Below are 16,433 nucleotides of genomic sequence, written 5' to 3' on the forward strand. Positions count from 1 at the left end.
GGAAGAAGCTCCTGGCTTCAGATCGGCACAGCTCCAGCCATTGTGGCTAATTGGGGAGTGAACCAGCGGATGGAAGACCTCTCTCTTTGTCTCTACCTCTCTCTTTAACTCTTTCAAATAAATAAAATAAATCTTAAAAAAAAAAAAAAAGAGGAGACTCTTAAGATTAAGCAAATGGCTATCACCAAAGCTAGCACAGGAATTAAACCAACCACTGCCATGGCAGACCTGCTTTTCTTTTTATATAACATCGACATTCTCCAATATCAGTGTTTTTTGTTTTTTTTTTTTTTTTTTTAAAGGCAGAATGGACAGTGAGAGAGAAAGACAGAGAAAAAGGTCTTCCTTTTTGCCGTTGGTTCACCCTCCAATGGCCGCCGCGGCCTGCGCGCTGTGGCCAGCGCACCACGCTAATCCAAAGCCAGGAGCCAGCTTCTCCTGGTCTCCCATGAAGGTGCAGGGCCCAAGGACTTGGGCCATCCTCCACTGCACTCCCTGGCCACAGCAGAGAGCTGGCCTGGAAGAGGGGAAACTGGGACAGAATCCGGCACCCCGACCGGGACTAGAACCCAGTGTGCCGGCACCGCAGGTGGAGGATTAGCCTATTGAGCCACGGTGCTGGCCTAATATCAGTGTTTCTAAGCTGGTAGGAAAGAAAATAAGCTTAACACCTTGGTTCCCCACAGAAACCTGAAAATCAGTGGGTCGCCTTCTTTTTTTCATTGTGGCATTAAGCTTTTCAAGCAGCTCATGGGAAATGCCATTAAAAGATAATGCAAATTTTTCAAGACCCCTCACGTTCATCAGGTTTGAATAAACCTTCCACTTTTAATAGGAGCCTCATTTTGATCTGATTTTTAAAAGTGTGTCTTTATTTTCATCTAACTGAAGGCAGAGTAGGAAGGATAGAGGCAGAGACACAGAGAGAGAGAGAGACCTCCCATTCACTCCCCAAATGCTGCAATAGCCAGGGCTGCGCCAGGCTGAAGCCAGGAACCTGAACTCCAGCTGGGTCTCCCACGTGAGTGGCAGGAACCTTCCCAGGAAGTACTAGCAGGAAGGTGGATAGGAAACAGAGCAGCCAGGACTCCGACGTGGGAGGCAGGTATCCCAAGTGGGTGGCTCAATCCATTGCAGCACAATGCTGGTCCCTTGACCTGGTTTTTAAGGCTGCAAAACTGCCACTCTACATAAATTTCTTATGCAATACATTCTTATTAAATCAGATATTTCAGTCACTAGATTCTAATGCATTCAATTTCAGAGATCAAATTTAATCACTCTTTACCTTTTAAAATTAAAAAATGTTAAAGTGAAGGAATAAAAAGTATTTACATAAAAAATGAACTGTCCCAAGATGCATGGTTGTGGCACACACAGTCCCAGGTCTGGGCATGTATAGATCACCTGGCTGTAAGAACATTCCCCAGATATATATTTCAGATATATAAAGGAGCCAATCCCCTTGAGAACCTAAAGCTCTATCTTCCGTCTTCCTGGGCCAGCCTTGATTGCACAACCAAAACAGACACATCATGGTTCAAAAGTTGGCCAGGTCGAAGGAGGGTAAAGTTCACACTAGCAATTCACATGACTGTGGGCTGCACCCCTGGGGGGGTGAGCTTGGGAACACATCTCTCTGGGCTGAGGGATACAGGACTGGGCAGAGGGGAATCTGGCCTGTGATGCAGCTCAGAGGAGGCCAAAACTGGTCCTCCAAGGGGCTGGAGTTCAGCCGGCCCTTAGAGCTGCTCCTCATCTGAAGACAAGCAGCTGGGCCTTTGTATCCCATGCCTAAAGCGACCAGGAATTAGGTGAGGGCTGTGCCCATAGGAGAATAACCGTGGGCAAGGCAGCATCCACCAGCAGGATGGGTCTCAGCCACGTGCCGTCAGCAGCCCATGGGCCTGGAAAGCGAGGGAGCGAGTTCAGGGGCCTGACAGGGCATGGGAGCCTCTTCCGGCAGCACACACAGACTTCCTCCCAAAACCTGCAGACAGCTGGGGCACACAGAGGTCCCTGAGGGCTGTGCTCCAAGGATGTGTAGTGCACATGCAAGTAACTCTGCAAGTTACAATGTACACACTGCATGCAAAGACACCCACACCCACCCACCCACCCACACACCCACACTGCTTAGACCATTTATTTTATTTTTATTTATTTGAAAGCCAGGGAGAAAGAGATCTTCCATTTATTTGCTGGTTCACTCCCAGCAACATCCAGGCCAAGGCCAAAAGCCTGGAACTACATCTGGGTCTCCCCTGTGGGTAGCAGGGACCCACGCACTTGAGCCTCGCAGGGAGTGCATTAGCAGGAAGCAGAAGCAGAGCCAGACCTGAAACCCAGGAACTCCCATGTGGGATGTGGCCATATGTCCCAGGCAACATCTACACTGGGTGCCAAACACTCAACCCTTAGGTCATTCTGGTTTCACTGGGAGCAGCAGGAGCTCAGAAGCCGGGTATTCACATCCTTACAGAGAAGAAAAGTGGGGCTCTCAGAAGTGATGGATTCACCCCAATCTCCCTGTGGGTGACACATGCTACTTACTCCCCCTGACAAAAGTGACATCAAAAAATAAGATAAAAATTTGGTTTAGGGACTGGCATGGTGGCGCGGTGGGTTAAGCTGCCGCCTGCAACACTGGCATCCCATACGAATGCCAGTTCCAGTCCTGGTTATCCCCACTTCCAATCCAGCTCCCTGCTAATGCACCAGGGAAAGCAGTAGAAGAGGCCCAAGTGCTTGGGCCCCTGTTCCCCAGGTAGCAGACCTGGATGGAGTTAGAGGCTCCTGGCTTTGGCCTGGTCCAGCCCTGGCTATTGCAGCCATTTGGGGAGTGAACCAGTGAATGCAAGATCTCTCTGTCTCTCTGTCTCTCTCTAACTCCGCCTTGAATAAATAAATGCATCTTTCTTAAAAAATTTAGTTTGAGTAAAGAAATCACTGATTTCAAAGACAACCATGGTTTAGAGGAAGTAAGGCTGGGCTCTCTACACAATGTGCTATGTTCTAACCTGGCTTTTCTCTCCGTTGTCTGAGATCATTTTAGGTTTGGAACAGAGCAAGTGTTCATGTGAATTCAGCCTAAAGGAACCGGTCAGTATGTTGCATTCTGGACAAACCCTCCGTGAACAGCGCCTTGACTTTGCTGGAGACAGAGGCCTGCTTATGTTCACAAAGGCCTCCTTATGCCGATGGAATGGGTGTGTAGGCAGACTGTCGTAGGAGACTTTATGTCTGGACAAAAGGCAGGCCACGTCAGTAGCGTTTCAAGGGAAAAATGAAATGAACGTGACGTGTAATAATTTTTAACAAACACCCTTGATGGGGGTGGGGGTGGGGGGACAGCACTCATTCCAGGCTGCAGCCAGCTGAATGGGTTTCCACGGCCAGGAGCCAGGAGCATCTTGCTGACACCGCGCCCAGAAAGCTCCATTTCGTGGCAGATCCCTGCGCCTCCCCCATCACTGAAGAGATGCTTCTCAATCATTCTCTAAAAGGAAAACCACGCCTTGGCTGTACGGCACGTTGGGCTGTCACTTGCCACATGGCTACCTGCCTTTCCTTGGGGCTCTAGTGTTTCTTTCTTTTTAAGATTTATTTAGTTATTCGAAAGGCAGAGTTACAGAGAGAGGGAGAGACAGAGAGAGAGATGTTCCATCAGCTGGCTCACTACCCAATTGGCCACAACATCCAAGGGTACAAGCACTCAGACCTTCCCAGGCACATGAGCTGAGCTGGATGGGAAGTGGGGCACCCGGCACCTGCACAAACACCCATCTGGGATGCCAGTGTGGCAGGCAGTGGCTTAACCTGCTGCAGCCTCCACACCAGCCCCTGAAACAGTATTTCTTAAAACCTCCTGCACAGGCTTTTGTTCCCAGTTAGTTATTTTGTGATTCTCTTCTGAACCATTTGCATGATCTTCCCTATCAATGAGCTCTAAAAAGGTCACAATATTAATCATGAATAAATTATGCATGGATTTCAAGAATTTTTGCAGCAAAATAAACATCTTCTAATTCAATTTTTCTGTGAACCTGTAAAAATCTGAGAGGCAGAGAGACACACAGGGAGAGGACGTCAGGTATCCACCCACTGGCTCATTCCCCTGAAAGCTTGCAACAGCTGGGCTGCACTGGGTCAAAGCCAGGAGCCAGGAACTCAATCCAGGTCTCCCTTGTGGGTGGCAGCGACTTGAGCTATCACATGCTGCCTCCTGAGGGGTGCATTAGCTAGAAGCTGGAATCCAAGGCAGAGCTGAGATGTGAACCCAGGATACACTAACACCAACCACCATGAACTTTTCGAAGTACTATCGTATAATCTAAGACTCTAACTTGTGTTGGCTATAGCAGAAGAACCAACAGAAACATTCCAGGATTTGATACATTCTTATTAGAAATGTTAACAGATCAAAGGGCCCCAAGTAACTGTAACTTATGGTTCCTGAAGTCACCATGACTCCATGAACCAGCAGCCTCTGTCCCCTTCATATGTTACCTTGCAGAATGTTTCCGCATAATACCTAACTTTTTATAACACCAAACACAATGTAACTGGCAGTCATAAGAATGGCACCTCCTTCAAAGCAAGCTGCAGCTTTGGGAACCTGTACGGTGATCTGTACAATGTTACCAGCGCTTGAAGGGTTAGAAATTATTTTCCCAAATGCTAGCTGAGCAATGTATGGGGCTCTATCGCAGCTTCAAAAATAACTCAAAGATAGGATATGTCTGTTTTTGGGAGCTGGAGGCTGCGAATCCATGTTGGGCACATTCTGGAAAAAAAAAATCTCTTCTTGAAAGACAGATTCAATATTTAGTCAAGGCCAACAATGTATTCAGAGCCGAGTACGATGAAGACATCCACGCAGTAAAGCTTGTCAAAAGCAGGTGTAACACGGAAAGAGACGAAAACGACAGCACGTGTGGAACTAGTTCTAATAGGAGTTGCAAGAGAATCAGGGCACAGGCACCCAGCACAGCTGCTCGGGATGAGGGGCGGCGTGGGTGCAGTAGGCAAGGGTCCTTGAATAACAGCCAGATTCCGCTCTGTAGTGACTTCTTGTATTCGCACCTTACTAGGTACATTAATTTCATCTCACTAGTAAAATCATTTTTTTCCACGTCCTTAGGTCATCCATAAAACCATTCACTTACTGAACAAAATATTCACTGAGAACTCTCACCACACTTCAAGCACTAAGGATATAAAGAGGCAAAGATAAAAGAAATGTGTTGTCCTCTGAATCCTGACAGGACTGCCGACAATTCAGCAGGACGGAGCAAGCACTAGACTGCAGGTGCACAAAGCCACCACCGCCACAGACCGAGAGGAAGCGAACTCTGCCCCGTGGGCGTCAGGGAAGCTCCCCTGGAAACTCAGTGACTTTAAAGGGCGAGTATGGACGTGCCGTGCAGACACGGCTGGCAGCTGTGCCCGAAGGCCTTGGATCCCGGAGAGGGCCGAGGAGAGGGAAACAGGAACGCACTCACTCTGGTTTCAGGGTGGATGGCAGAAGCAGCCACATGGGAGCTCCCTGCTCTGCCAAGTCTCAGAAACAAGGACATGAAGAAGGGAGGAAAGAAATAGGAGGAGAGGGAGAAGAGAGGGCTGAAGACAGAGCAACAGGCGCAAACGCAGAGGAAAGAGATCTCATCAGCCAGAGACGAGCTGTACCTGATAAGAACGCAGGCAGGTAAGAGCCCCGGACCAGAGAGGAGCCTGAAGCCCACAGTGAGGTGGACCTCGCACACTCCACAGCACCCAGAGTGGCCACTGCTCACGAAGACGGGCACAAGGCCTATAAGCAACTGACTGAGGCTGGCTGGGGCAGAGAGCAGAGGGCGACAGCCAGGCCTGCGGAGGACCCTGAGTGTGTTCCCACCCCCACCCCAGCCCCCAGAGCAGAGGGCAGGGGAAGATGAAGACACCCATGCAACAGAACAGGTACACAGGCCAGGTTGGCAAACGGAGAACAACCCCGAGTTTCAGAAGCGTCCTTCCCGTGACGGAAAATATCATCAGATGGAAAGACCTAGAACACCAACTCAAAACCAGACGAAAGGGACCACTCAAGACAAAATTATTAAGTATAATCACCCTGAGGAGTTTGTGGGTTTTTTTGGTTTTTGTTTTGTTTTGTATTTTGCATCCTAAGAATACAAAATAATGAAAGGAAACAATTAGAGGTCTTGGATATGAAAAGGTACTGAAACAGCAAATTGAAGAACACAGAGTGGACACAGCAGAACTAAGGTGTAAGCTAAGAAACCAAGGCCAAGGAACTCTCCCATAAAGATAGGGGCAGGAAACATGAAAAAAAGACAAGAGGATGGCACAAAAGATCCCTAAGTGCCAACGCTGCCCAGTTAGAGTCCCGAGAGGAGAAGACACAGTAGATGGGCGTCAAAAGTCAGAGGGCCGAGACTTCCAAGACCCAAGGATGCTAAGTTCTCAAGGAGCTCTGTGTGACTGGTACATGAGACACAGGGCACTGGGTCCAACAGGGTTCTACAAGACGTCAGAGGCTGGATCATGAAGGATTCTGGATTTCAGGTAAGGACTGTAACAGAAAGTTACGGAAGTGAGAGGCAGACACTGGATTGGAATAAGGGTATCAGTGGAAACCTGTAACATATATATATATATATATATATATATATATATATATAAGATCTCTGGCTTTATCCAATGAAAAGGTCCAACAGCAATGACACCTGAAATAATGAACACCCCCAGAGCATCAGAATTTTCAGTAGCAAATGTGTGTATACAGAAGCTGATTCAAACTGACCCATTTGACAAAAGACATCCTGAGCGATGACTGTCGTGTGGCTAACAGAATGGTCATGTCCTTAGACAATGCGTGCGAAAGTGATGCGGGGACAAGGAATCCCATGAGGTGCACAATTTGTGTTCTCTCACACAATCTTATGCCTTTATAAAGCATATAAAATAAATTTCTTCACTCTACATGGTGAAGACATTGTCTCTTCCCAATCTGACTCAGTTCCCCTAGGTCATGTAGGTTAGGAGCAACCGGGGGCATCTTGAGAATGCTGCCAAGGGGAATTTGGGCTTCGGGAGCTATGATGTGTGGTTTGCAGTCACTTCCTTCTACAGCTAAGTGTCTTGATAACTGCCCCCTGGAGCAGGAATGCTCTGCCACCCACAGTGCAGACTTCCGGACAAAGGATGCTTGGCGGAAACATCAACACACACAGCCCTGGGTGTCTGAGGCCAGGGAGCCTGCAGAAGGCAGAAACATGCTGGGAGAACACCCATGCCTCTTCTGCCATGCACACAGTGTCACAAAGTGGTCATCCCACGCAGAGGCAATCACAGACAATGCAGCCCCCAAAGTAACAGTTATAGACGTGCCCGGCAGCTCAATAACAAACACCTTGTAAGTGTGGCACCTGACAGCGTTTATAATCAGTGTGCTTTTATTTCCCTCATTCTAAATATTTTTATTATATTTATTAATATACTTAATATTACATACTTATTAATATTATTTCATTAACATATTTATTATAATATATGTATTATATTCTTATATATGTATATAAGGGGGCTTCAACAAGTTCATGGAAAAATGTAGATTATGAAAAAGCAAAAAAAAAGGATTTCAAAACTTCTTGCACCAAGAAAAATTTATCTTTTAATGCCATTCCTCCACAAACTTTTTGAAGCCACCTAGTATGTATCTGTGATTGCATTTTTTTCCTTTACAAAGAACCTCTGAAATTGTGTTAAGTTTTAGGCCCTAAAAATCCGCAACCGCCCTTTTATAGGAAACCAAAAAGAATGCCACTGTCACAGATAATTAAATGATTAGGAACTGAAATCCAATGACGAGAAAGCAGTGAGATACACATTTATCTAAAATATAAAATCAAAAGAGCTTCTTCATCAACTGGACACGAGGAATGGAAGAGGGAGCTTGATCTGGGGTGATTCCAGCTTAGGCGATGGCTTTGCATCGCGCACCAAGGCGGCAGACTCAGCAGGACTGCAATGTCTATGGATACAGGGGTCAGAAGAGAGTCTGGAACAGAGACACAGAGTGGACAATCATTGGTGTGTGGACAAAGGAGGTGAGGGCATGCGTTAGCAGGTTCATGGTCTAGGCAAAGAGCAAGGACAGGCCAAAAAAACAATCCTGGAAGCCACTCCCTGACATGGGGATGTGTGCAGGAACCCATAAAGACAGAATTCGAGGCCAGCAAAGAAAGAACAGCTTTATAAAGTGGAGGCAGAGGCGTGTATGTGTTACAGGAAAAATGGCGGCAGAAAAAAGAAAGAAGAATTTCCACACAGACAAAGCAGAGAGAAAAAGCAAGATTCATCTGAACCAGAAACTTCCTGCTGGAGTGATCAGAGAGGAGGGGGGCTACAAGAGGGGCAGACTGCCTGAACTGTGAGGGTCTGAGTCTTTTAAGCACACTTTTTCGGGAAAACAAAACAAAGCAAAACCCAGATCAGCTGCTAACAGTGAGTTAGAAAGCAGAGACAAAAGCCATCAGAAGTCTGGGATTGTCACCTTGCCTGTCCTGTCTAGCTTGCTCATGGTAAGGCAAAACACCATCATCGGAAGGGTGGAATTACCCCTCCCCCGCTATTCTCATAAGACTGAAGCTCCCAAGGATTGGGATAGGCACTTCGATCTTGCTAAAGATCACTTTTGGGGAAACAAGCATTTTAGACCCTCTTAAGAGGGACCCCCGTTACCTCATTTTCCTCCAGGACCAACCTCACTTCCTATGGACCCGTCTGACTCCTCACATCTGGATAATCTCAAAGACAGCGCCATTACCAGAACACCCTGCATGTGGCAATAAGGATACAACCGGCCACGCAGAGCGTGCATGGACGTGATGTAATTGTGCAAGTAGAGGTCAGACTGAAGAATGACTAGGAAGTGGTCTCAGGAAGTACGGATGACCCTTTCAAGAACCCTGACCAGAAATAAAACAAAGAGAGGGAAGTAGAAGGGATGTGAGGTCAAAGGAGGGTCAAGTTTGCTTCAGCTGTACCTGTTCATGAGAAACACAAACCGACCCTGTGGCCCAACAGCCCACTCCTAGGAAACAACCCCAGTATCATCAGTAGCAGAAGGCACACAATGGAGTAACACCCAGCAATCAAAAAGCAAACTACTGGCAGCATGGCGTGGGTGGACCTCAAAAGCACTGTGCCACCTGAAATTAGCCAAACACAAGACGCTACATACTGTGTAATTCCACCGGCAGGAAGTGTGGTTAGAAGTCAGCCCAGCAGTTACCTGCAAGGAGAGGTGTCATTACCTAGGAAGGGGCCCGCGGGAGCCCTCTGGCGCACCGAGACAGTGCCAGGCTCCGATGTGTGTTGGGAGGATGGATGGACGCATGCAAGCGTAAAAGGGAGTTAGGCTGTGCCTTGGTGACCTCTGTGTCCTTCCCTTTGCTCTGTCTCAATGACAAAGTCCAAAAGGCATGACTACAAGCCAGCTTTTCAAGGCAGCTTTGCTGAGGAGACACCACCAAGATCTGGAAAACACCCGCCGGTCAGAGGGAATTCTGGGACACGGACAGGCACACACATCGAGGCAAAGGCCCCATCAGCAGCCGTGGGGCCCATCACTCTTCCTCTTGGGTGGGGCTGTGGCTCACTGATCACTACACAGAAGTCCTGCTCCCACACCAACATCTCTATGTGGCCAATTTCTCCTTCCCAACTGGGCGGATGCTGGGATGTCAGAAAACTCTGTAGGGCTCAGTGTGGGCCTAGTACTTGGAGGCAACCAAAGAACATACTTCGTTCCCCTCCGTAGAAAGCAGCTGAGATGACAGGGTTGTACCTATTGGGATCACAGCAGCCTCTGACCCTCTCCTTGGGGGTCTCACTAGCACACCTGGTGATGAACCCCCATGTTCAAACACTAAAACCGTACTCATCATTTATAAACATGGCTCTATTTAAAATTAATGTGGCAACTCCATTTATTAAAAAAAATAAAGAAAATTTAAACACTTACCATTTTGTCTGGTGCCAACAGCAGCAATGATGACTGGAACGGAATTCAGCGCTCTTTTGATCACTGGGATGTAATTATCTTTTACTTCATGGAACGAAAACTTGTCATTGACGTTGTATTTGATCACAATGATGTCGGCACTTCCAATGAGATTACGAGAGGTGTACCAGTCACTGTCAAAAATATCCTAAACCAAAAATGCAAACAGTTGTCTTTCATCTATCATCTTCCAGTCAAGCACGAGCTAAACTATAACACATCACAGTTCTTGCGAGATTGTAATTTGGCGGTTCCATAAAAATAAATTTATTTTTAAATATATAACCACATAAAATTTAAAATGCCCACAGTCCGCTGACTCTGTTTTTGAAATTTTTTTATTTATTCACTTAGTCTAGCAGCCATGCAGTGGTGTGAGAGCTGGAGAATCTTTGTGTGATGAAATAAGCAAGGTTTCCAAATAACTGTCATACAATATAAGCCCTTTGTTTACAAATAATGCTGTTTTTATCCCCTACTAATTTAAAAAAAGAAATGTTAACATAATGGCATTCGATGCAAGGGTCTCACTGCAAATAACAATGCCCCAAAGGACTAGCTCTGAGCCACACGCACACTGCAGGGTTTGGCAGTGTCCACCTATTTCACTCACATTTGCAAAATTCCCACATCCCCGGACAGTATATGTGCAGTATGTGTGTGGTGGTGGGTGGGGGTACGCCTCCATAGAAGGATACTGTGTTTTAATTACAAGGTGTTTTCACGCTAAGGGAGGTATCTGCAACTCATGTTTTTTGCTCATATAAATGAAAAATTCAGGATGAACCCTTCTAGTTCTGAGATCTTAGTTCCTGTGCTGTAAGTGATTTCATTATGGACACTGTTCCTAAAAAATTTAAAGCTCCAGTATTATAAAAAGTCATTTTTCCAAGTTTTCATGTGACTACCAGTGGAATAAAACTCCCTTTATGTTATCTGAATTTCATTGCCAAATATGCTCAAGTAGCTTTCTTCCTATATTCCAGTTAACTATTAATCACCACGTGTCCCTTCCTGTGGCCCCTGGTATGTGTTTCTAGGATGTCATAAAGCTAGATTAAGGAAACAGGCAGCTAGAGGTGGCTAACACATCCCAAACTGCTGGGCTCTGCAAGTTTGCTCTTTGAAACAGTCATTTAAAACGGGGTTAACAGTGTTTGAATCAACCAGAACTGTGCTATTATGATGGAAAATTCTGGAGTGCACAACCATACCTTTGTGCAGGGAGAGCTTCTCACCAGTCCCTCCCAAGCATTCCCTTGAGCCTCGCCCCCACAACCCATCTCACCCAAGCATGCTCAGAGCTCCAAGAAATTCAGGGCTTATAAACACTCTGGTGAAAGTGGGAAGGGGACAGAGTAATTTTGAAATGTTTAAAACAGAAAAAAGGGCCCCCCCCAAAAAACATATATATATATGGACTACAAAACGCCAAAGGCAAAGGCTTGAACTTGGCAGGGTGTATTAAGGGGCTGGAGACAGGAGGAGGGAACAGCAGGAGACAAAGTGAGCACTTCCCAGCAGAGCGCTACACTAATTCTCAAATCCCAAACCACAAAGCCCATTCAGATCCCGCTGTATCTGATGGAGTGCTCAAGTTCAAAGTACACAAGTGCAACAGAGTATCTGTATCACAAATAAAGAGAACAGTCAGAAGAACCTACATATAAGCAGGGCCAATATTAAACATTAACGCCAAGAAAATAAATCATGAGTAGCTGGTTTTTTTTTTTTTTTTTGCATTCCAGATAGTTCAAAAATTCCATAAATAGTTCAAAATTCCAGAGGTTTGGGGTGGAGGAGGGAGATGAGATGGTATTTTAAGGAAAAACACCATGGGAAAAAAATAGGTCTGGGCATCATTAACTCTGTGGTATTGGGGATGTAAAGACTATAAATACTTTTAATTTGTAACACAAATCAGAGCTTCAGACCCTGCACAAGAAAATTACAAATGCATTACCTCACTGCTTTCAGGGAATACTTTTGGTAAACAGGAAAAGAACTGCAAGTGTGAAATTAATAACGTAACTGCACAAAAATGGGGTGGGTAAGAGACAGGCGCACTAAATAACAAGCTACCTCCAAGGTTCTCAGGCACATTTGTTTAAAGAGTGCCAGGAACACCCAGCAAGGGACCAAGGGCAGGCTAAGGATCTGAAGGAGAGAACCAGGGTCGGGAAGCCATGACTGTCTCACTCCAGTCTGTGGCAGCCACCACATATTTCGTCTCAAGCTGTGTCAAAGAGAAAATGCCCCTTCAGTTTCTAGAATGATGAAGGAAATCAAGTGCTCCCACTCCTTGCAAATCACTCCCAGGGCTTTGTCCAGGAGGTTATGCAACACGAGGCTTGGAGCCACATTGGAGAATTGAACTCATCTTTTTTTTTTTTTTTAATGAATTTCTGCTGGATGATTGTAGGGCTGCAAATACAGTACCTACCTAGTACTCACATGGCTTTCTGTCCCAGTGTATTGTAGGGGTATAAACCTTGAACTTTGTTTAGCACGATACATCTGATGCTGAAGTTGCCATAAACACTTAGCGCAGTTACCACTTATGGAGTGCCACCTGAGATCAGCCTCTACACTTAGAACTTGGCCTGTGCCATCTCAGTTACCCCTCAGCACGCTCTAAGGAGCAGCGTTCAGGATGATTGTCCAGAGAGAGAAACGAAGGCTGGAAACAAGTACGAGACTAACCAACGTCACCAACCAAGATGAAAGAAGTGGCAGGATGCAGATCAGAAATCAGGTCCTTTTGATATCAAAATCTGTGCTCCATCTGTTCCGCTATATTCAAAGCTCTGATTCAATCCATAGGTAACAAAATGCCCGCTTTATTATCTCTGATGAGCTATACTACTGATCTCACCCACCTCATAGTAACTCTGCCAGTGTTATCTGCTGTGTCTGAAGACAGTACGAACCCAGAAAATTGTTTCAGGTTACAAATTCGGTGCTGCCAGTCTAACCAAAGAAAATGTGATAGAGTAAGGAGCCCTAACAACCAGTCCACGGCAAACACCCAGACTCCAGAGCCTCTTCCCTCCACTTAATTCTACACACAACCCACGGGCTCACAAGCGCCGACTACCAAACACGGGAAAGGATTAACAGGAAAGATAATCCTAACATCCTAATTGAGCTTATTTTACTTCCCCCAAACTTATTTATTCTATTCTCCAAATATTGGTTCAACTGCATGTCGAACCAGTAAGGTTTTAGGCCATCACATCTTTCACAAAGAAAGAGAAAGACATGGTTCATTTACTTAGTGACAGCTGCCAGCCAGTTAAGTTCCACCCCATGTTTGCTCTGAACAGCACAGCCTCTGGCCCAGCGACGGGTGTCTGCTTTTACTTATTACACATATGAGCATATTAATGTGTATTAGCATACATAATGTATTAGCATATTAACGCAACTCTTCTGTGAGCACTTGTATGCAATAGTGATCTTTTCTTTCCACACAGTGCTAGGGAGCTTGCAGGAGAAATGTCTCAAAGCACATTCTACGCCTTTCTTTAGAAAGGTGTGTGAGTTCCGCAAAGCCCTGATCCAGTTTCACTGCTCCAGTGTAAAACCTCACAGGGTCACTGGCATTTTCTTCTTTTGCTATGAAATGTCACCTCCAGCTGAAACATGCAGAACTCTGATTTTCAAATAAGATTTAAGTGACGCCTCTAAAAATCCCATGTTACTGTGGACTAGAAGTGCGTGTGTGTGTGTGTGTGTGTGGAGGGGAGGCAGGTTCCTTTCTCCTCTTATCCAGCTCTCACAAATCAGCCTGAAGTTTGAGCTTCATCTAATTCTCACCAATTCTACAGATTTCTTTTCAATTCCGAGGGACTGCCGTCGTACTATTTCTGATGTCTGAGTCTCTGGAAACAAACGCCTGATCGATGGCGAGCATCTGCATTATTACAGCAATTAAAGGCAGGAACTAGGAAGGCTGGAAGTCCAGGCGGTCAGTGCTCCGCCCCTCCCCCACCGCTCTCCAGGGGTCCTATTTCTGAACTGTCCCAGGGCGAAGTATTTTCGCCTTGCGAGTGTCGCGAGGAGCTGTATTTTTAGAACACATGCCATGAAAATCCCTGCTCTCTGCTGGTGCACCCCGGCGGCGCCGTTTGGAGATTGGCACGTTTAGGTGACAGCCGCGCGTCTACCAAAGGTTGCCCGTTCTAAGAATGTGCTCGGTCCCCTGTCCCCCGAAACCAAGGACCACCCCCCCCACCCACACACACACACAGCTCCCAACTCCGAGCAGGTAACGCGGACGCGCCACGGTCACGCGAGGCGGAAGGTGGTGGGGAATGAAAGACGAGCTTCCCCGGCCTGGGCCCGGGCGGCCGCCGCCCCTTACCCAGACCGGGCAGTCGTGGACCACGAGCTTGACGTTCCCGAAGGCGCTGGCCTGGTACTCGGTGAACACGGGCCGCGCGACCGTGCCGGCCGCGTTCAGCAACAAGCTGCTTTCGTCCCCCGAGACCAGCGGGCTCCTCCCCAGGTAGGTGCGGATGAGCCCCGACGGCCGGTTGTCCTGGTGGAACGCGTCCCCCTCGTTCCCCAGCGCCACGATGTGGATGGACCTGCACGGGCAGAGCGAGGCAGCGAGGTCAGCGGCCGGGGTGGGCGCGGGTCCCCGCGGGGAGCCCCCGAGGGCGCACGGCGCGCGCTCGGGCAGGGGACAATGGCAGGACGGCGACGCGTACGTACATGGTGTCCGGTCGCGGGGCAGGGCGGCGCCGCGGGGCCGGGCGGCTGCTCACAGCGTGGCGGGGCCCGGCGGCGGCGGCGTGTTTACCCGCAGTCCGCTCATCCCCGCCGCGGCCCCTCGCGCGCCTCCAGCGCGGCGCGGCCGACGCACAGCGGGGCCGCGCGAGCCAGCAGCGGGCGGGAGGGCGCGCCGAAGCCGGGGCGCGGGCCGTGCGAGCCGGGGGGCCGGGGCGCGCGCTGCCCGAGCTCAGGAAGTGCCCGCGGACACCCGAGAGTCGCCGCGGGTGCGGGCCGCTCTGCAGCCCCCTGTCGGCCGCGCCTCCCGCCCAGCCGCTGCGCCGCCTCCTCCTCCTCCTCCTCTCGCTGCTCCTCCTCCTCCTCCTCCTTGGGGAGGGCAGGAGCTGGGGCCTCCGCCCCCTTTGGGCGCAGCACGTGCCAGCCCCGGGTCGGGCTCGGCGTGGGGTGGGGGACGCGCTCCCCGCCGAGGCCCTGCAGCCGGGGCACGGAGGCGCGGCGGGGAGGCCGAAGCGCGGGTCCCGGGGCGAGTTCGCCGCCACCCCCCCCCCGAGCGCCTGGAGAGGCCCCCTCCCGGCTGGGGACCCGGGGCCTGGGGGGTGGGGGGACGCGCGCCCGTTGGCCGAGCGGGCAGCCAATCGCCCTGCGGGCCGGGCAGAAAGTGTTTGACCACGTCCGCCGCCGTGCAGTTGGTCTACACGCGCTTCGGCTGTTTTCCGAAATCCTGCTGCTGCGGGGGGTGGGGGCGGGGGGGGGGGGAATGAAAGCCACATTCAGGCGGCTGCAGAAAGGGCTCTTTGTTCACGCGCCCATTAATTCGCTGATGCGGGTGCTGGGGAGAGTCTAGACGATTTGGAGCTCCCCCTCCACAAACTGGGATTTGAAGTGCTGGTCGTTTTCTGAAAGGCAGTTGCGCGGGCGGGGCTGCGGGGCTGGGGAGTTTCCCAGGCACCCGTGGTGGCTCCGCTGAACCCCTGTCCAAACAACGACCGTGGGCGTGCAGGGAGAGGGGAGAGTCGCAGGTGAGAACGCACCTGATCCAGGGGCCTGCGGCTGCCTGGGAGAGCCAGAGCCCAGCGCCCGCCCGGACGGGACGGTCCTCGCAGGCTGCCTGTGCTGGTAGGATGCTCCGTGCGCTCACTGTACCCTCCGGGCTGTGCTCTGAGGTTTGAAACAGGACGTACTGCGTGGGGCAGTGCCTCGGACCAAGGTAACAGGCCCGTGGGAGTCCCCCGGCTTTTCCTGGGGGAGGGGGTCCCCACTGTTCCGTTGAGGATAGTGTGATGATGGTTTCTCACGCTCAGCTAGGGGGTCCTAGAGGCATTCTCCCTGTGTTCCCTGATTTTTTTAATCCAATTTCCTCTTGCACGTGGTGTGATTTCTTGTGTAGTCGCTAGGGCCTCAGCTGTCACGAACCTGACAGGCTTACCGGATCACCTTTTCTCTTGAGGCAGGAGGAAGTGGGTTGTTTTCTCCTTTGTCCCCTCCCTAACCCACAGGTCCAAAACAGGCACTGGGGGTGGGTGCGGGGGTGGAGAATAGTGTGGGGTCTGCATTCAGTGGAGGAGTAAGCCGTCTTTAAAAGCAAGCCTGCCGTGTGGTACAACACGGGAGAGAACACTCTGTGATG

The 16,433-nt window shown here is 49.3% G+C and overlaps 1 protein-coding gene across 2 annotated transcripts in view; it reads right to left on the reverse strand.

The window, feature by feature from the left end:
- RHOBTB3 (Rho related BTB domain containing 3) overlaps positions 1-14,852 on the reverse strand; it is a 57,509-nt gene extending 42,657 nt beyond the window's left edge. For both annotated transcript variants that reach the window (XM_062212382.1, XM_062212381.1), the window contains exons 1-3: positions 14,789-14,852; positions 14,436-14,661; positions 10,031-10,217 (exon numbers count right to left, since the gene is read on the reverse strand). In XM_062212382.1, the coding sequence (XP_062068366.1) occupies positions 10,031-10,217; positions 14,436-14,661; positions 14,789-14,790 (415 nt within the window). In that variant the 5' untranslated portion in view covers positions 14,791-14,852. The remainder of the gene's footprint in view (positions 1-10,030; positions 10,218-14,435; positions 14,662-14,788) is intronic.
- Between the last annotated feature and the right edge of the window lie 1,581 nt (positions 14,853-16,433).

The sequence above is a fragment of the Lepus europaeus genome, chromosome 15 (genome assembly GCF_033115175.1).
Source record: "Lepus europaeus isolate LE1 chromosome 15, mLepTim1.pri, whole genome shotgun sequence".
In the NCBI taxonomy this organism is placed as follows: Eukaryota; Metazoa; Chordata; class Mammalia; order Lagomorpha; family Leporidae; genus Lepus; species Lepus europaeus.